Source organism: Heliangelus exortis, chromosome 14 (genome assembly GCF_036169615.1).
Source record: "Heliangelus exortis chromosome 14, bHelExo1.hap1, whole genome shotgun sequence".
NCBI classification, from domain to species: domain Eukaryota; kingdom Metazoa; phylum Chordata; class Aves; order Apodiformes; family Trochilidae; genus Heliangelus; species Heliangelus exortis.
The window spans coordinates 2,111,025-2,132,761 of NC_092435.1; the positions used below are offsets into that span (position 1 = coordinate 2,111,025).

General features: G+C 39.4%; 1 protein-coding gene across 8 annotated transcripts in view; it reads right to left on the reverse strand.

The window, feature by feature from the left end:
• Positions 1 to 21,737, reverse strand: part of AFF2 (ALF transcription elongation factor 2) — a 339,493-nt gene that overhangs the window by 123,677 nt on the left and 194,079 nt on the right. For 7 of the 8 annotated variants that reach the window (XM_071757997.1, XM_071758000.1, XM_071757996.1 and 4 more), the window contains exons 5-7: positions 8,238 to 8,324; positions 5,274 to 5,310; positions 4,934 to 4,985 (exon numbers count right to left, since the gene is read on the reverse strand). In XM_071757997.1, coding sequence (XP_071614098.1) covers positions 4,934 to 4,985; positions 5,274 to 5,310; positions 8,238 to 8,324 — 176 coding nt within the window. The remainder of the gene's footprint in view (positions 1 to 4,933; positions 4,986 to 5,273; positions 5,311 to 8,237; positions 8,325 to 21,737) is intronic. The other variant, XM_071758001.1, reaches the window with a different exon arrangement.

The window sequence follows — 21,737 nt, forward strand, 5'->3', positions numbered from 1 at the left end:
TACTTAGCTCAGAAGCAAAAGCTCATGGCAGTGAGTTTATAAATTATATTATCTTGACTGACTACCATTGCTCCAAACCCAAGAACTCACGAGGCAAAAGGATGCAAAGCAAAACAGTAAAGACAAAATATGAACGATTTCTTATCAAACCCCTTCTCTTTTCATTTGCTGTTTGTTCCTTTAATACGTTGCACTGGAGCCCTCTAAAGATGAATGGAGTTCCAATTGCTGCCACTGTTGTTTCACTTATCATAATTACTGCAAGCCCCTCCTATTCATGACTTTCCCTGTTTCCCCAGAGGGAATATCTTTGGAACTTCCTACTTCTACCAAACAGGCAGTACTGAGTCTGATGATTAAAGCTTGCCCACACTCACTAAGTGAAGAGTAAAGTATGCTGTAAAAGAAAGGATACATTTAAAGTCAACACTGTGGGATCAATTGATGCTCTTCTACTTTAATATGATCGACTGAAAACTGCTAGCAGAAATATTAAAAATTTCAGCTTCTTCATCGTGTTACACCTGGGCTGGATTGTGAATGGAACACAGGTACAGAGTTGGATAAATAAATGAAACATTCTTCCTATTCCAGTTGGAGATGAATTTTACATTTTTGGTTCATGTGACTGAACTGGAAATGATGCACCGACATTGAAGGAATCCCAGTTTTTTAAACCAATTCCTTTCAAGGTTAGGAATTCATCAATGCTTCTTGATTTGAATGTTCTGAATAACATTATTCGTCACATTATCCAATATACAATCCTTGGTGTAAAATCCTCTTGATGTCTGATTACTCTTCATAAGGACCTCATGCTGATTCATTTCAAACTGTGAATTACCTTTAATTTGTAGCTTGAACATGCTGCCAAATTTTGTTTTCCATGCTCCCAGGTGGCTGTCCCTGACACTGGAGAACTTCCAAAAAGTCATTAGATACTTATGAAAAGTAGTTAGATTTCAAGAAGCACATTTCCATTTTCAAACAGGTTTCCATCACGTATTATGAGAATCCTTGGGACTAGAAAAGTGCTGGTTTTACTGCATTTTTTTAGAACTGTAAACTGAAATTCTGGCCCAACTGAAACCAGTGGTGAACCCCCTCTGAAAAACCCATGCAGAAATAGCACAGAAATAGTTTCAGCTGCTTGTTTTGTTTTTGAGCCCACTGCATTCAGCTGTTTTCTGTCCCCTACATGGTTGTGTATCATTAAGCATGATGGATAAAAAAAAACTCCATGGAGTAAGTTGGTTTTGTCTGCTCCATATAAATTTGCTGCTCTAAGTTTTTAATGGTTTCCGGTAGTTCACGGAGCCCATGTGAAGGGCCTTTTAATCCTGGATTAATACAGTAAGTATAGGAAGTCATTTTATGACAGGGGAAGAATACCATTATGATTATATTCTTCTTTTTAGCTAGGCTTTTATGGAAACTACCCAAGACTACTCTGCAGTACGATCTTGAAACACAGGATGTGCTTGATTAAAAAGCTTCTGGACAGTTTCCAGCTGGACAGAGGCCAAATGCTAACAACCAAAACAGAACAAAAGGACTGGATGTTTGAGGATGACATACTTGGGGTGGTAATTATATAACAGAAACCTAAGTCGCAGGCTGAGTTCACACCCTGAAAATCATGGAAGCTGACAGAAAATCCTTTTCAGTGCAATTGGTTGCACCTTATCTGTTCCTGCTTAAAGTGCTTCAAAATAAACCAGGCAGAGTGGACTGGCTGAGAACTGACTACATTATACACAGTGGACTTCTAGGCTGAATTTAAAATTTTTTAAAAAGGGAGACCAGGTGCCGTAGTTTTACGTAGCCTAATTTTAGCTTGAAAAATTCCCCATGAAATACACACAATCAGCATTCAGAATTTGATTTTCAATATTTTTAAGCAGAAATCAGGAGCTGAGGTTAGGTACATGTATATGCACTCATGTACAACATAGGTGCAGAAATTAGCCACAACCTCATCTAATCTACTTTATATTTTACCTGCTGCAGAACTTAGGAGACTGCATTTCTCCAGCATTTAGATGTAGTAAAATACATTGAAATAGTGTAAAAAGGATGAAATTGGTATTTCAGAAAGCCTTTTATGACAAAAGCCATGTGTCTGGCATCTCCCCCTACAAGCAAGAGTTGGGTCAATTAATCTGACTTGCAGGATGTTGTCCCCATTCTTCCCTCTAGAAACACACACCTGAAAGGTTATCCTGCAAAGCTCTTCCATCATCTTTCTGCACCTGATTTCTGTGACAACATCCAGGCAGTAAAAATAAGTAAAGTATCTTCATTCTGCACACATCACTCAACTAGTCATGGTATAACTCAATGATATGGTGTCTGCAAGCACATTACTACCAATTTTTATGGATTTCTAACAAAGCCCATGGAACCTATAAGTCACCAGGACCAGTGTAAATGCAAAAATATAACTTAAGATTCAATGGATTGCACATAAACTTTAAAAAGTTGGGGACTACCTAAAAACATTCCCAAGCTAAGAGGCTTCTACAAAGCATAGAGATGAACAAACTCCAATTCAGTCTGACTTGATCAGGCTGAAATACAGATAAAAGGTCCCATTGACAGCACATGTGAGGAACTGGTGGAGAACATGGTTTTGAAGACTACAAGATCAAATGTTACTGGGGATGAGCTGGACTGCAACTTCACTCCAATATCACTGAAACTGACCAGTGTTAGAAAGATTAAATCCTTACTATAACTGCAGTCTGATAAACACTATATTATTAAAATACACAATGATTGCAGGTTCTATCACAGTTTGTTTGGATCCAGCTCTAGTTGATATCCCTCCATCTTTCAGCCCCACTCTGCTTTAATTTCATTGTGTCCTCAAGTGCCATAATTCTCAGTGAAGATGGTGATAACTGCACATGCAGATCTAAAGCAACAAATTGGCCTGATAATATCAAGTCTCACAGTGGACTGCCTTCTAACCTCCCAAAGCCCTGCAGAAATCCTTAAAAGCTGCCTTAACAATTTTTCTGCAGTAAAATAGAAAAAAGTGATAGTAATGGGTTAGCTGATCTTCATTTGGAAGCTAAAAATAAAAGTAGCTTTATTGCAGCTCTGATCTCTCATGTGTAAAATCTATCACCTACCATAAGAAGGCATTTCATTGCAGCAGAAATCTGATTGATAGTACTGGAACTTTAGATCAAGCAGCAGAACAGAGAGCAACTGGTTCATAAAATGTACTCAGTATCTTCAGGTTTTATATCAGGCTTCCTATAGAGAGCTTTGGTCCCATTAAATGCACTATATACCACTGAGCTCTGAAGCACTGTTCTTTTGAAATTCAGCTTATAACTATAAACCATGATTGACAAGTCTATTACTGTTGGTTACAAACTATTGAAATATTGTATTTTATGGTACACTCACTAAAATATTTTTCACAGTGGAATCCAAATACACTTGCTTTAGGAGAAAAATAATTTTAAGATATAGTAATATTTTAAAAAACTTTTTTCTTTTTTTTTTTTTCTTTTACTATAGAATATGCTTGATGTTAGGTTTGGACCACTTAGATAATCTAAATGCACCCATTCCATTACCAAGAACAGCAGGTACAGTTGGTCAGATTCTTTAAAAATGCCAACTTATTTCTGGAAATCAAAAGTAAGGGATAAAACTACTTCGTTACTAAGTTTCATCAATAAATGCTATTTATGCAGATCAATCTATTTATCATTCTTATCCAATTCTCATTCATTCTGAAGAGAAAAAAGTAATTTAAAAATTGGATTAGTCATTTAACTGTAATTTTGTACAGCTTTACTAAATAAATTTCAGTTGAATGACGACTTCCTTGAGAATATGAGTAAAGAACTGGAGATTCAGGATCCACATCTGGCCTATTCCCACATCTCTTCCATAGTCACAGACAAATCACTGAATGCCAGCAAGTGCTCTCCTGTTCACAAACTTGCACTAAGGTTCAATATATTTAAATTAATTATAAAAACCTATGTAGGTACCTCAGCATTGATTTTTTTTTCCCCCTTTACTTAAAAATGTGCCCTTAGTAGATTAAGGGGAACCATTAGAATTATTTTGAAGGAATTTTAAATTAACATATTGCATTCTCACACATGACAGTTGCTACTGGAGTTCTGCATTCTGTAGTTTAACAAACTTGAACACCAGATCAAAAAAAAAAACCAACAAACAGCCTCTGAACTGAAATCAACCCAACACATTTACAGAAGTATAAAACCAATGACCTAATTTCAAAGTAATTATATAATCCCTGTTTGTAAATTTCTTGGAGATCCTGGGGTAAAAGTAAAAAACCAGTTCAGTCTCAACTCACTGCTATATTATTGCAGCCTTACACCACAGAAGCACCAAATAAAAATGGTTTTAACACAATGGAGAATTAGCTCTTCCAAAATTTTCAACTCATATTTACTGGGATTCTCAGCTGTTTCAAAGTGTATGAAACTCCAGACCAGCTTTTCAACACCAGACAGTAGAATCATTCTGTATGATGTATTTTACTCTTTTACTCTCTCTCACTGTATGAATGTTAAAATTCCTGCATCATCTGTTCCTTGGGTTGCATTTTCTATTGTAAGGAGCTTAGTATCTGATGAGAGAAGCATAAAAGTGATTTAATTTTGGCAAGCTGTACAACTAAAATCAACATTATTTCTGCTTAATAAACTCATCTTTCACACATCCCTCTGTTAGCTAATGCTTAAAAAGAAGAAACAGCAATAAGCACTGGAAACATAAAACTGTTTTATGGCTAATTTTTAAGGACTACTGAGAACACCTGAACACCAGGACAAGCTTACAAGCAGAGCTAGATTTTAGTTACCTTTGGAGAACTAAGCTTATTCTTTATGATAAATTTAAAATGAGATTTAAAGCTGGAAGTAATAGTACTTACGACTTCTGTGGCACTGACTTAGTTGCAACTTTCCCTGCTGGATCACTCCACTCTGCAAACAAAGGAAGCACATTTTCAAATGTCAAAAGATTACTGTAGAATTAAAATGCACCCAAAGCTGTCAGCCCATCTAATTAGACTTGGTTTCACAACATGCCACAATGCATAACATATAATAAAAAATGGAACTGATCTGCTTTACCACTAAAGAAATTAATTGTTTAGCCTTCGTTTTAATGATTTTAAGCAGGGGGAGGTGGGGGGGGTGGGGGTGGGGGTGGGAAAACCAAAAAAAAAAAACCCAGCCCTGACTGTTAGGTCTAGGATGATAAAGACCTACTTTGTACATTGTATCCTGAGGTCAGATGTTGGGAGTCCTACAAAGAAGAACACACAAAATGTCAGCATTAGTTAAATAAGATGAAGAAGGTAAGATACATCTCAGGTTGCTAGATTAAGGGAATTGCACAAAGAGGGAAGGAGATGGCACGGGACTGTTAAGGCAGCAATAGTGACATTAGTTAAAAAAAAAACCACATTAACTGTGGAGACAGAGCACCACCGAGGGATCCTTGCACAGTTCACACAAGAGCTCCTGTAAATCTCTACACCCCTTCTGTGGAGACACTGCACAGATTTATGTGCACAGTGGTCCCAGCTTTTTCCAGGCTTGGTGATGGAGATGTGGATGAGGTCTCTGTGATGTGCTGTTAATGCAATGTTAATGCAACTCTGCATTAAATTCAGCAGCACTGCCTTTCTTCTTCTGACCTCACTGCTGGGAAATACAGTAACCTTTTATTGATAGTCACTTTTTTTTTTTATTTGGACTGAGACACACGGGATTTGATAAAGACACAAGGAAGCAGATCTTCATCTGATGGAAACTGGTCCAAATCCAATGAAATCAATAAAAGTACAACTACTATCAACCAGTGAAGAATCTGGCTTGTAACACTGAGCATGATCATGCCAGGATCACAAGAACTAAGCTGCCTCCTTAACATCAGTGTTTTCTTGCTTAGTTTTTCTCTAGGCTTTACAGTCCACAGTGATTGTAATCAGCTTTCCTTCCAAGCAGAGTTTGATCATTTGAAATTAAGGTGTTATTTACAAGCTCATCTTACAGCCAGGCAGTACTTTGCTGGAAGTATTAGTTCTGTAGGATGTAAAAGTCATTAAAGCCCTCACTGCACTTCCTCTTAGGGCATTATTAGTTCCCAGTAGTATACTGTGCTGTCAGTCATTCCCTTGTGAAGTAAATCATGCCCTAAGAGTACACATGGCACTTGAAATTTCAATGTCAAAGGGATGAATTGTTCTGATAAGTTCCACCTTTTTATCACACTTTTTTATACACATTTCTCTTGAGGATGCTTTTTTTTTTAACAGTTAAATTGAAAATTGCTAACAGTCCCTGTCTCAGGTTTATACAGTTGCAGAATCTAGCAACATTATGTCTAAGATACCTAATTTGGCTATAATTGATTTAGTGTGATGTTCTAAAGAGACATTTCTGGTGCAGTTTCTAAAGTAAAATTAGCAAACTTGGAAACATTTAAGTATTTGTCTATTGCCCCAAATTGCTAGCTCAAAAAAAATCTAGTTTACATTTTCTATTGAAGTGATATGGTCGAAAATCCTAGGAACAACATTTAACATGCCCAGAAATTGACTTTCACATGGACCTTAAAAGTTCAAAACAAACAATAGAAACAGAAAAGCAAACCAGAATTTTATCTTCTCTGAACCTCATGCTCATACTGGTGCCAATGCAGAGACTGGCAGCCTGCAAGAGTTTCACCAATTCGTTGGGCCCATCAAAACCAGTGCATTGAATTAAGAAATGCTATAAATTAAAAAAAACAACAGCTTCCAGTGGGCAAACACCTCTGTTCTTACTGTATTCACACAGGTCAGACTCCACTTTCACCTAAATGGTGTCAACTGAATTTAACCCAATTCTAGTTTTTTATGATTCTGTCTTCTGATGCTGAATGCTGCAGCAGTTAGTGTTAGAGTAATAACAATCCCATTCCATCCCAATAAGGCAGTCTGGGCACTGGCTTTCTTTTTTTAAGGAGTCACAGATATTGTTAATTTCATATGATTTACATCATTAAGTATGGCAGCTGCATTTCAGACACCAGAATATCTGCTACACAGATAATACCAGTAAGAGGAAAAGCACATTCCAGCTTCTTCTAAAAGTCTGTACAATTCCTTGAACCATAACTTCAAGCAGTACCAGTTTTATAAGCTATTTTTCAAGGCCTTGCCTTTAAGAAAGCAACTTTTCTGCAGCTCCACGTCAGACTGGTGTAGATTTCCCCCCCTGGGGAAGTTGTCCCCTTCCCCAAACATCATCAGCTCTCAGGTGTCCAGGTCTTAGCAAAAGACACCTCCAGAAACCCTGGGTGTGAGCTCCACCTCTAAGAGTGCTACCAGAATCATAACTAAAAAGTAAGAATGGAATCTGGGCTAAAGTCTCATTCAAATCCTACAACTTAATGGTTTATTACATGCAGGTGAAATGCAGGTGATCTCCACGCATGTTCCTTTCACGTGGCAAGTGCTGAGTGGGTGCTTTTCAGAAGGCCAAAACTGAGGATGATATTGGGCAACACAGAAGCATTTTCAGTCATTGTGGTTGGTTTGACCATGCAGATGAGACCTCATCCTGCAGTCACTAAGTAGGAACAAATCAGAAATCACAGAATGGTTTCATCTGGAAGGGACATTAAAGATCATCGAGTTCCAGGTGTAAGGACACATTCCACTAAACCAGGTTGCTCCAAGCCCCAGCCAACAACACTTCCAGGGACAGGGCAGCCACTGCTTCCCTGGACATCCTGTGCCAGTGTCTAACCACTCTCCCACTAAAGAATTTCTTCCTAATATCTAACTAAAATTTCCTCTCTTTTGTTTTAAAAGCATTACCCTTCGTCTTATCACAACATGCCCTCAGAAAAATGACCATTTTTAGTCATTGCATTGCACAAATATTAGTGGAAGAAAAATGAAATTATAAAAATATGTATTATATAATTTATATTTTATATAATATATAAAATATTTTTTATTTGATGTAGAAAGATAACAAAGTTCACTTTACCTCTGCTGTGACTTTGGCAGCTTTAAATAAGCAGTTCCCCTAGTAACAACAGCCTGATTGGGAATTTGTAATTAAAAATAGTCTTATGAAATTTTGAAAATGGAACCAATTAAAAAAATTAACTCTCCAGCAAACAACACTCAACAGAATGGAACATTAATCAGGTCACTGGTAGTAGCCTACTTGTACCTTGCTTGGGATAGAAAATTTGGTCTGCTCAGCCTTGCCAGGAGTGTGAATAGCAGTAAGAGGAGGAGGCCAGGAATGGGTCATCTCCTAGGGAAGAAAAAAAAAAAAAAAAAAAAAAAAAACATTTTTGAAAAAAAATTCTTAAAGAAGGAAAAATGACCATGTACTCTTCACTGAACCCAGAGATGCAAGTGCTAAAGGAAACATCACCTCCCATCCTTATCATAGAATCATAGATTCATAGAAAGTTAGGGGTTGGAAGGGGCCCCAAAAGACCACCTAATCCAACCCCCCCTGCCACAGCAGGGGCACCTAACAGGGTCAATATTCAATATATTGAATAGTACTGGGACCAGTACTGACCCTTGAGGGACTTGACTAGAAACAGAATTCCAACTAGACTCCATCCCATGGACTACAAATCTGGCTCCTACCCTTCAACCAGCTCCTGATCCACCTCACTACCTGATCATCCAAGGCCACACTTTTTCAGTTTAGCATTTAATTTAGCTTTTTTTTTCTGTGACAGATGAACATCCTAACTACCCAGCAGGCAGCACATCCTGGGAACTAGGGTGAGCACAGGTTTTACTCTAGAAAATGTTGACAACCAGTGCCTTCAAACAGCAGGAATTAAGACATCATAGGTTTAGAAGAGCTGCAAAGGCCAAGCAGGAAGGAAACTCCTCCTGTATTGCACTGGATGCAACCCTATGGAGGATTGAATGTTGCCAAAATGCAACCCTACTCAAGAGTTTGTAAAGGCAAAACCCACCAGAGGCAGGACTAGAAGATGCTGGAGTGGACTTGAAGCATGAATGCCAGGTGTGGAAAAGAATGGACAAATGTCCTGCATCCCAAAGCATCTCCTCCTAGCACTGGCCATAACCACTTATTGTGGTATGCAATGTCACAGCATCAATTCTATTTTAAAATAGTGAACTGAGAGATCAGGTGATTTGCACAGGGTTACAAAGAAAGCCTCTACTTCACTAGGAACCCCAATCTCTGGTGAAGATTTATCTACCAGATCTTCTAAGCAATGGGACCATTTTCTGTATCATTGGCCTACTTTATCATTTGTACACCTATGCTCCAACTCCCTTCAAAGAAACCACATGGGTGCCCCTGGCTACAAAATACCAACAAAAAAGCCAGTACATGGCCTGCTTTTTCATATGAGGCCTCAAAATGCTGCTCCACAAGGCCTGGTGGGAGCAGACTGGGGTTTTTGTACAGAGGAAGAAAAATCACTAAGGTAGGGAAACTGCAAGTGTTGTTTTAGGCAGAGCTTGTAAATGCCCTTCTAATGAGTGTGCTTTATGGCACATGTTCCTCCATTCCCTCTTATCTTTGTTTTTAATTTAATAAATATTAAGAGGCAGTAATACTTGTCTCTGGCAATCTGTTTTATCTTTGTATTGGTTGTTTTTCTTTGCCTACAAAACTCAGAAAGGATTCTTCCTTCAGACAAGACAGACAAAGGGCAAAAGAGACTCTGGTCTAGGAAATCTTGCATGCAGTGATCATAACCCTGACTGCAGGAAACTAAACTCCCCAGCTGCTATTTCACACTGGTCAGGCCCAATGTGAGAGCCCACAAGCCCATAACAGAGTTTATGAACACACAAGTTTCTGTGAGTAACACAACAAACACTGCAAACGCCCTGCAAATAAAATTATAAAATACAACTAAGGAAAATATAACTGTTGTCAAAAGGGCGGTGTGGTGGGTTCATTGGGCTTGAAGACATGGCCTGGGTGGCTACAACTAGATGCTAACATATAATTCTCTGAAGATACAGCCAGCAAGTTTCAAGCCCCCATTGGTCCCTCAAAAACCATGTGTCATGCAGGAGGGCAGGAGAGAGAAAGCAAAACTCTGCACCAGTGATTTATTAGAGCCCATCAAATTTCCACCCTTAGCAGTGTGGCTGCTGCAGCAAGGACTGGCTCAGCTCTGCAAGGTACAGAACCCTGGAATGACCACTAAGGAGAGAAGTCCTCATCTGGCCCTGACAGATGTTAGAGAGCAAGATTGCTGCTCCAGCAGCTTGGCCCCTTGAGGCTCTGCTGCTTTTCTTTTTTTCTGTTTTTTTTTCTTTTGCTGCTTTTTCTTTTCTTTTTTCCATCATCACAGCCAGCATGGACACGTTGGCATCTCATCTAAAGGGCCATATAGCTACAGACAGGGCAGCCTGAGGCCAAACTTTGCCAGCTCCTTTTACAGATGGCCCAGAGACAGTGGAGGGTGGAGATGTCTCTGCACTCCTTAAAGAGCTTTTGGGCTTCTGCCTGTGGAGCTCAGAGCCTCTTTTCACTGCACAAAGACCAAATGGTAGCAACGAGAAGGAAAGAGGCAGCTTGTGACCAGCTCATCCCTCCTGGTGGGTGAGGCTGGGGCAGCTCAGTGCAATGATGAGCAGGACACTAGGATAGTGCATTGATTGTTTGACCTCTGCCCAGAGGAAGGCAGGGAAAGATTTATTTAAGCACCCAGTTAACTTTTCTGTGAGATAATATAATCTGAATCCTGAAAGCTTCTGCCAAACCCTTTGCCATAGAGGTTGCTTTGTGGCAAATCTCTCCATAGCAAAACAATGAAACAGAGACTATATCACATAATTAAAAGATGGACAGGCAGCCTGACTGAAGGAAGAAACTAAGCCTGTTCTAGAACTGCAATTACAGCCTTGACCTCAGTTGCTTCCTGCCCACGCATAAAAGGATGGAAAGAGAACACAGGATTCGTGGGAAGGTGATGCCAGCAATTATTTCATAATATTCACTGTCAAAATGTCATCTCCACTGTGTACCAACTGTGTACACTGTGGGCCAAAGAGTAAGCAATTGGAGTCATCTCCCTGTTAAGGGACACCTGAACAAAAAAGCAGCAGAAAAAGGAAAAACAAGTCTGCTATTATTTGAGGAAATTCAATTACAAGGTAAGAAATCCTGACTCCACTGAGGTCAGAGGTAAAAGTCAAATTCAGTGAGGTTAGGACTATCCAATCTAGGTATAAAATGACCTTGCAAGCATGAAAGTCTATTACTAACATAGAAGCTACTTACATGGAAACATTTCACTTCAATTATTGTAATAAAAGTTATTGGACAGAAAATTGAAGATAGGATCACACCTACAAAACAACACAAGTATTTAAAGCTCAGGACAGAACCAAACAATGTGTGTGGAAGTGGTGAGGATGTCATTTGTTTAATCAGCCACATGACTTCACCATTCCTTGCTCCTCCCCAACTTCTTCTGGAGGTCCCTCATCTCTAAGTACTCACTAAGCTCTATTTTGTTTAATTCATGAAATTTGGTCTATCTGTCTTCTAATATATTAGGACTATAAAGAACTACACAGACAGGGTATGTGTTGTGTATGCATCCATTAGGATGTATATTTAAACATCTTGGTTTGTAAATACCTGGGAAAGTAGGCAGGGAATTGCATTATATTTTTTTTTTTTCCAGGAAAAGTTAAAAAACTCTAATCAATCCAAATTTGGAAGTATTTAGAAATTCCTGGAAGTAACAATAATAAGACCAGGCATATGAAATGCTTTAAAGAGGAATTTAATGGAAACAAAGTAATCCCACAAAATTGAGTAAGGATTTATTTTCACATGGTTTGGACTTAAAATAATTCCAAAATCATGTTAACTGTTGGAATGGGTAGATAACTGCTATGGAAGCAGGCATTTTTTATAGACCTGGAGATTAAATGAGAAAGTAAATGTGCACAGTTTGTTGGCTTAAAAGTCACTGTGGTCCTCTGATGTAGTAAGATCAAGCATCCTTCTTTCAGAGAATTATTTAAACATTGTTTTAATTGACTCCATGTGCTTTATTTATTAGGGCTAGGCATGCTCCTCTCTTGAGCTCAGTCTGCTTTTTTCAGCCCTAAAAGCCCTCAGGTAACTAAGAAGGACACATGCAGACACAGTCTAATGAATCACCAAAAATACAAATACACCAAGAAAACTTTTTAAGGGCTGCAGAGGTACAAGGCCAAATCACAATTTAAATGGAAGGAGAGGACTGGGGAAGGATTTAAACTTGAAAGTTTCTAAGGAAAAGGTCAGAGCTGGAGAACTGAGTACAGGGGATATGAGGCAGATGGTAAATAGCTTTACAAAACCAGTCCCTAAAATTAATAGCTGCCTTCAAGATTTATTTCCTTTATCTGTATTTCATTTTTCCATCATTTCCTTCTTGTTCAAAATAAAGTGTGCTGTGTTTTTAAACACAGATAAAAGCCTTGAGTAGGGTTCTAGGAGGTCATTATGGAAAAAAGCAGCTAGCCTGTGTACCCTCTGTCCCTACTGAGCCAGCTTCCCTTCCTACTGTGTGCTCTAAACTCCTCAGTCTGATCTAATTTTAAGTCTCCCAAGATACTGGGCTCATGCTACTTCCCTTGAGAGAATGTAGGGGAGACATGAGAACAGTCTTCAATGACAAAAAAAGCTGTTGATAGAGGTAGAGAATAATCTATTCTCTAGTTCTGTGGTGAATATCAGCTTCAATTGCAGCCTGAAAGATTCCAGTTGGCCATCAGCAAAAGCTCTCTAGAGGTAACAACCATACAGAAACATTGCTCAGAGAGCTCCAGACTCCACTTTTGGAGGAACATGCTTAAGATTAGCACTGTCAGTCAGGAATGGCTTAGGCAAAACTGATCCCTGCATTGGGACAGGGATGTGTGGTAGATGGTGATACTTCTAAGACCTTCCTATGCGTTTTTCTTGTTCTGTAGTTCATAGAATCATAGAATCATAGAATTAGCTGGGTTGGAAGGGACCTCAGAGATCATCAAGTCCAACCCTTGACCCACCGGTGCGGTTGCTAGACCATGGCACTGAGTGCCACATCCAGTCTCTTTTTAAATGTCTCTAGGGATGGAGAATCCACCACCTCACCGGGCAGTCCATTCCATTGCCTGATCACCCTCTCCGTAAAAAAATTCTTTCTGATATCCAGCCTAAATCTCCCCTGGCACAACTTAAGACTGTGTCCTCTTGTCTTGTTGAAAGTCGTCTGGGAAAAGAGACCAACTCCCACCTGGCTCCAACCTCCTTTCAGGGAGTTGGAGAGAGCGACGAGGTCTCCCCTGAGCCTCCTCTTCTCCAGGCTGAACAGCCCCAGCTCTCTCAGCCTCTCTTCATAGGGCCTGTGCTCGAGTCCCTTCACCAGCCTGGTTGCCTCCTTTGGACCTGTTCCAGGACCTCGATATCCTTCCTGAACTGAGGGGCCCAGAACTGGACACAGGACTCGAGGTGTGGCCTCCCCAGGGCTGAGCACAGGGGCAGATACAGATACAGTACAGGGGCAGTTCGATAGAACTCAGTTGGCCAAATGCTACCTTTACTGACCTTCTTGGGGATAGCAGATCCACAAAGAGGCAGAAGAAGAAAGCAACAATCCTGGTGTTTTCCTTCTGTGGCATTAGAGTCCACAAAGGCAGTTTTGGGACCGACGCATTGCCCACATGATTAGGGGGCAAGCAGAGGAGCAGGAGGAGGAGCAGCTCTGCACACATTGCCAGCAATAAAGGCAATCTGAGGTCACTGCTACTAAAAAGACCTTGTCTGTTGTATTTTCTTTGTCAACTGCTCCTCTCAGTCCTTTTAACTCTTAGCTAAATCCGTTTCTTTAAGCTCTCTCCAACTTTTGGCAATGCTGTATGTTAAAATTACATTCAGAAAATATTAATATATGATTAATAGATGTTTAGAAGTTATTACAAACTTGATGTTACTGCTGGTGGCACTAAGCAACCTACTGCCCGGACAGAATAAAGCTAACCAAGTGATTTACCATTTATTAAAGCCTCTATTAATGATTTATTAATGTTTTATTAACTATTTATCAAGGCAACCTTAATAAAAAGCATTTCACAGCATTATTTCACAGTTTTTTCTGGTTTCTGCGTTTATACAAACCTGATCAAACTCTCTCTGCTAGAAGACAGTAACACATGAGGGGCAGCCACATTTTATGTGTGTGGTGCATACTGAATTAAAAACCATCTCTAAACATTTCATATTTTGGGAAAAAGGCTAAGGAGAGAATGGATATACAGATAGATATTTCTATGTGTACAAGCAAATTACTCTAAAAGCCTAAAGAAACACAAAGGCAACAAACATATGGCTTGGTTTTCATTTGTATTCCTTAGGAAGGAATGGAAAATTTGCACAAGCAGTTGGTAATATCCTGACCTGTAATATGGCCTGCTTTATACTGGAACAAAGGCTTCCTGGGGAAGCAAATTTGATACACTGTTAGTATTGACAGGGACATGATAGATAAATTCATGGATGTGCATTTGATTACCATGCTTCAGCACTTAAAAAACCCTCTCAGCATCAAAGGACTACCACGGATTTTTTTGCTGTGGGGGGAAAAAAGCAGACTTCAGTGGTGGCCTGATGGCCACCAAGAGCAAGTTAGTTTTTCTGGTATGAACATTAAGGAATGAAACCTTTTATTCACTCACATGTTGTAGCAAATGTATTACCAGTGCCTGGCACCCAGTACATATTTTCAGAGGAACAACATGGTGGCATCTTCAATGATAACTTTGTCATACTAGAATTTGTCTTTCTACTGTAGAAAAACCTACCAGAAAGACATTTAGAAATACAGTGTGTACAGGCATGAATCTATCGTTGAAAACCTGGATTTTATGCTGCAAAAAGCAACCACTTTTCTGACTCCAACCTAAAAACCCTGTGTTCACCTTGTGGGTGTTATCAATGACAACAAATAAGTTCCCTTTGCCCAATTAGGGGTTGGGATGCATTCTCTATCTTCCCATGGTAAATTAATATTCCTTTCCCTCTTGACAAGAAGCGGAAGGACAGACAAAAATGATATTCAGTGAAAATGAATATAGAAATTGCTTTAGAAGTCAATAGGGGCTGACCATAAACTTTACAACACAATTTTTCCTTTCCTACTTTGTTAACATTTGGAAATCCACAATAAAAGTGATAGCAAAATTATCTTTTTCTGTTGAGTTTCTCAGTACTCTCTCGACTCCCATAAACCTCACCCCTTTCAATATATTTTCCTCATACTGTAGCTTTTGTAACAAATAACACTCACATTCTTGCTTAGAGCATTTAGAAGACAATAAAAAAATAGCAAATCATGATGGATGTACTTATTGCTCTAAGTAATCTTGTGTATGTGAAGAAAAACAACTCTCCATTACAGTGAGAAGGTATCTCAGCTCAAGAGGCTGTTTTAGGAGGAGAGTAATGAAGCTACAGCACATGACCCCACCACCAGATTTCCAATTTAAAAAGTCCAAAACCATCCTAAAAGCAATCACAGCCTATAGAATACTGTGTCTACACTGTCAGATGGTTTAGCCCCCTGCTAGGTCCTGGGCCCCTTCTCTCCAAGGTGGATCAGGGTAATTTTCTTTAGGGTCCACCTCAGGAAGATTATAAGGTCAAAAAACTGTCTGAAATGTGGCTCACACCACCCAGGACCAGTCCTTCAATTAAATCCCAACCAAGCAATGATTTTGTGCCATTGAGCACCTTCTCACTCATTCTTGGGATTTTCAGTAACCCCTCCCAAAGTTCCTACTGTAGTAACATCATTACAGTGGACTGCAACAAAACAAGAGGTCTCTACTAGTTGTATCTCTACTGAGGTTTAGGTTACCTGGAAAAAGAAAAGTGAAGGAAGAACATGGGGAGCCCACAGAACAGAAATGTTGGAGCAGGAACATAGTGTGTAAAAAATGAAACAGAACTTTGAAGGAATCACATGGGAGAGCTCTCTTGACAAGTGCTGTATGATGAGACAGAATTAAGAGTTCTATGGAAAAGGGAGGCCTGAGAAATCATGTAGTCAAAGCTAGACACATCCTGCACAGATGATTGCCTCTCTGACCCATGCTGTCTTTGTCTTAGACCTTTCCCTAAGCTTTCTAGCAAAAGTCCAAGACATGAGCAGGGGCCAGTGTTACCTTTGTGATGAGCCAGGAATCTTCAGAGCATCCAAAGACAGGCAGGTACCTACCAGGAATAATGGCACTAACTCCACTTTCCATTCAAGAGAGGCAGGAGGCATCTTCTCTGCTTGAGGAATATGCTTGATTTCTTAGGATAAGCCATGATGGCCTCATGCAAGCAGAGGACAATCAAAGCTTTCAAGTTTTGCCAAGCACATGTGAGTATTCGTATATATTCGTATTCCCATATAAATGTTCTCTGGACAGACCTAATGATGGGTCAGAAACATGAAGTGGTTGAACGGGTCAGACTCAAGGACCTGTGCATCTGGGATGCTGGCACACAGTTGTCAGTGCTGTGCCTTTCACAGAACCCTTCAAGAACACCAAAGCAATCATGACTGTAAGATCCTGATCCTCCATACTTACTAACCCACAACTGTGCTGAGAACCCATCCGTTTAATACTGTACCCAGAGTGGATATTAACACCAGTTAACACCAGTTCCATAGTCCCAGAGGTTGATGATAAGCCCATAAATATTCAGATACTTGCAGTCAGGTGTACTAAACCTACTTCCAGAAACTAGGCACTCTCTGTAACTAAACTAATGACTTTGTTGCCCAGCACATGGTACCAGAATCTTGCTGTGGACAGTATGACCAGTTCAATACCTCCTATTCTCAGCAGCCTCTCCTCCCCACTGAGATGCACAGCCATATCCCATTGATTTCATTTATTCAAAATTATACTTGTTGGTAACCATCTCCAGGGATGGCACAGATAATATTCAGGAGGGCCTCCAAGAGATAGGAAGTATGCACTGAACTGTACAATACAACGTAACATCCTGGCAGTACAACAGTATAATATAAACAAAAGCACAATAAGTAATAAAAAGCCAATTCTTTCAGAATTTACTAATACCAACATATAATTTCATCTCTGCAATTTAAAAAACATTGGCAACGTTTCCCCAAGTAAATAAGCAACTGTGTTTTGAAACTATTCACTGCTGGCACTTGTTTAAGGAAATCTGGTAATTTGTTCCATCCATCCTGAGCTTCACAAGCAAAAAAGCATGCCTTGAATCGCCTGTTTTCTTCTCTGAAACTTAGGATTCACACCAAGAAGAGAGCAGAGCTATAATTTGCAGTTACAAAACAAGATTGCACCTACCCTGAGGCACTCCACTGTGCACATTTATACAATACACTACACCATCTCCTTCACGTTGCCAGATGTAATCAATTCATGGGTTTTTTTCATACAAAATCCATCAGGGAATTATGTAGTCACATGACAAGACCTTATCCATGTAATTTGTTACAAAATGCATTTAATTTCTGGAGCCACTTATGCCAACATTGTGAAAAAAAACCCTCCAAATTCAATACCAGCAAAATTAAATTACTAAACAACAAAACTACTCGTTCTGTAGGCTTAGAACAGAAACTGTTTAAGTTTTACAGTGTGCACGAAATTTTAGGCCCATGTAACCCACATAGTGACAAAATGATGAAACTGAGTCTAAAAATCATCAGGAATTTGAAAGATAGAAAGCACCCACTTTAATCTTAAAACAGGAGCATCAATTACTTGAAACAGCATATAGGGGAAATTAAGAAACCAGGTCTGGCAACTTCTTGGAGCTTAAAGTTGAATTCTTTTGCAAAAACCATGATTTGCTTTAATTAAAACTGGACTCTATGTTGTTAGGCATCAAATACAAAGAAATGAAACTACCACACACTGCTCTACAATACACATTGAAATCTTTCACAAAAGCTGTTTTTCCTTCAAAACCAAGACTCTGCCAGGTCTCTTTTATTCTGCTTACCACACAAGCAGTCTTGCAGCACGGGTTTTCCTGAGGGGATGTGCCAGAGCAGCATTCCTTTTTAATATTGAGGGTTTCCCTCTTACATGGTCTCATCAACACCTCAGCTGTAAAGCCATTAAAACACTGGTCTGAGGTTGAAGTGAAGACACAGAGAAGCTCAAACCTGTCCTTGTAGAAACTTTTTTCTCCATTTCTTTTACTTCATTGATGTGATGCTCTCCCTTCAGCTGAAAACTTGCTTCTCCCTTAGTGTATGAGGATGCACTCAAGCCTACAGAGGATGATTATCTTCTTAGTGCTACATTAAATGCTTTGAGGACAAAGACTGTGTAATTTATTTGTTTTAGGCAGTCCTAGGGCAGTGGTGAAGCTTCTGAATATTGGCTGGAAACTTGGAACAGTGAATATTGGATGAAAAATCATGAGTGGACAACATAACCAGCTTGACCAGCATTCAGTGCACTTTGGATGGAGAGAAAATTTCAAACTGAAGCTTGATCAGCAGGCCTGGTCAGCTCAGCCACCTGAAACCTTATCACACGACCTGGAATTTACAGTAATTTTAGCCTTTTGGAAAAGAAGAAACATTTCAGTCTGGATTTCTTTTTACTCACTTGTGCCTTGAAGCAGGTCTGTTCCTGCATCTGTGTGTCCTGTAAATGATGCCAACACTCTCCTTTGATCCACTACTGCTAAACTAACAGGTGTAATAAAAATAGAAGATGTTTTGATATAACATACACTTTTCTGGCATGTCAGCCTTACCCAAATAAGCTAGCTTCAAGAGTAAAGAAAACTGAAGCCAAAATATGCTGAGGTCTTTTTTGATCTACCTTAAGGTTTGGAGGCTTCAGAATATTTCTGGTCGACAGATTCCCACTGTCACATGCATGCATCTGGTTCCTCACTTCCCAGCTTGTTTTTTCTTATAAAGCTAGAGAATCTGAGGATGGAGACCTCAGAACTTCCACTAAGACACGTGGCAACTGAGGATTCTTGGTCCCACACACAGGGTTCTCAGTGTCTGAAATCAGCATGTTCAGATTATGCACCAGATAATTATATCCTCCCCCCTTGCCTGGATTTTTCAAAACATTGTGACAACAAACTCCATTGAAACAAACTCACTCCTAAAAATGAAGCTGAAAAAGGCTGAAAAAAGTCCATAACTTTCCTGTCTCCAAACACTTTTTTTTTTCTTTTTTTTTTTTTTTTTTTCCCCCCAGGAAAATGAGTGAACAGGACACAAAAGCCACAGTACTAAAATGCAGAAAGGCTGGTGCTCCAGCATTTAAAAATTCTATATCTACATTACTAGACGATGACATATATTGCCTTTGTTGCTTATAGATGGCCAAAACAGAATAGCAAACTGTTCATTAGTAATAGTTTATCAGGGGTTATATGAGCAATCTGGAACATACTTGGAGGAAGCCCAAGAAAAGACCACCCAGTAGACCCATGGTTGCTTAGCTAGCTCTAAGCAGTTAGTGCTGTTTGCAGCTCCAGCTGGTCTCAAACACTGACAATTACCAGTTATCATATGAACATGAAGTGGAATAAACATGCCAAAGAATATTTCTTTTATTATTATTTTTTTCAGTACAAAGTGCCATGTATTACAGTGTTCAAGCAGTTACCAAAAGTTGTTAATCTCACTTTGCTAGAGAGCTAGATGCGGTAATACAGCATTCTTTTTGAAGGGTAACTTGTGTTATAAGTGAAAGACACTATAAAATGACAATGCTGCTGCAAAAGAAGAGAGGATAATACATCCAGCTGAATTCCCAGCCTAAGCCTTTTCAAAAGAGTACAAGCAGTTAGTGTAACATTGCTTAGTGTTCCTGTATCCTTTAAAGCATGATAGCTTTCTTCTAGTTTACACTTATCTTATTAAGAAAAATGGTAATGAGGAGATCATGACAACTTCTTTTCAAAGCAACAATTACTCAATTGCCAAGGAAAAAAAAAAAAAAAAGGAGGGAGAACTGTTTTCATGGAAAGAAGCCTCCAGTGAACCACTGTTGAAGTGGTGTTCTCTGGTTTTGTCTGAACTCAGGAATGACAAGGGGTTGCTCTTTGAAAAAATCTGAGCACCAGTTTTCATTTGATTGGTAAAACACTCTTTATTCTGATAAACTGGCAGTTCAGACCTCTTATTTAAATTATTAGGGTTAGGATTAGGTCAAGAGGTTAGAAATTATAAAATAACTGGAGTAAGTGGGAAGGGATTAATTGGCTTGAGAAAATAAAAATCACTACTGGGGATGTTCCCCTACAAACCAAACAACAAGGTGTTTTTTTTCTGAGTCTCAGAAGAATATTTTAAGGGTTACTGTACTTTGGGCTACACAAACATGCATTCTTTAGCAGGATATACTCATGGCAAAGAACCTAATGGACTACAAAGCCCAAAGGGGTCTTTAACACTCAGTGTCTGATCATAAAATTCCATCAGAAGATCTCAAAGCATTCCTTGTAAGGAGACCAGACCAATACCCACCATTTTCCAGCTTGGCTACAGTGATAAAATTTGGTCCATGCCTCAAATCACCCACTCAACCAGCAGCCTGGTTTTTTTTTCTTATCAGCAACCCACAGAAATGTCCTATACATTTGTGTCCATGTTGTTGCTGTTTCATCCACCTCCAAAAAGTATTTGCTTAGACATTGCACAGTAATTTTGGAAGAAACAATGCAAGAACAGCTGTGTACTGTTGGGAACAGCATCTCTAGTGACATCCACACCAGTATTCTGGAGCCCTGGAAGGCAACCCAGAAACACTTGCAGCAGGTAGAATAAATAGTGCATGCAGAATGGTGAACAAACATAAATCTAGGCACTTAGCTCTAAACATCAGATTCACATTTGTAGTCAGTTTTTATCTCTTGCCACTGAAAAATGGTCAACAAACACCTCAACACCTTGAACTAATAAAACCATCTTCCTTTCTAATGCTACAGGCTGACTTCAGCTGATTGCTGTGAGGCTGAGTGCGTTTAAGACTGCTTTTAAATAAAAAAAAAAGTGAGAAATTCCTTGGTGAGAGGAGAGGAGAAATGGGGAGGAGAAATGGGGAGGAGAAATGGGGAGGAGAAATGGGGAGGAGAAGGAGAGGAGAGGAGAGGAGAGGAGAGGAGAGGAGAGGAGAGGAGAGGAGAGGAGAGGAGAGGAGAGGAGAGGAGAGGAGAGGAGAGGAGAGGAGAGGAGAGGAGAGGAGAGGAGAGGAGAGGAGAGGAGAGGAGGAGGAGAGAGGAAAAAAAAAAAAAAAGGCATTCTGGTCAGATTTTCTAGCTATCCAAAGAAAATTGTCACACAGCTGACAAAGCAATGTGGCAGGATCTCCAGGCTAATTAAACAAATGTGACAATTTTGCCGTGACAATTCGAAAATGCTCAGAAGTGCCTCCCATCCACAGCGTGCATTCTTCTCAAATGTGTATTAAAACTCATGTTCTGTATTAAGAAATTGAAAGGAACTTACATATTCAATAAAAAACACAATTATAAGCACAATTTGAAACGTATAGCTAAAATAGATTGGAAGTTCATAAGGTTTCTCAGAACATTAAATTCAATGACACACTTTCTCTGAAGAAATGTTAGGAATTCTCTACAGAAATGGATATGCCACAGTATGTAGAATAATTTTAAATATCTGATTGAACCATGCTTTTG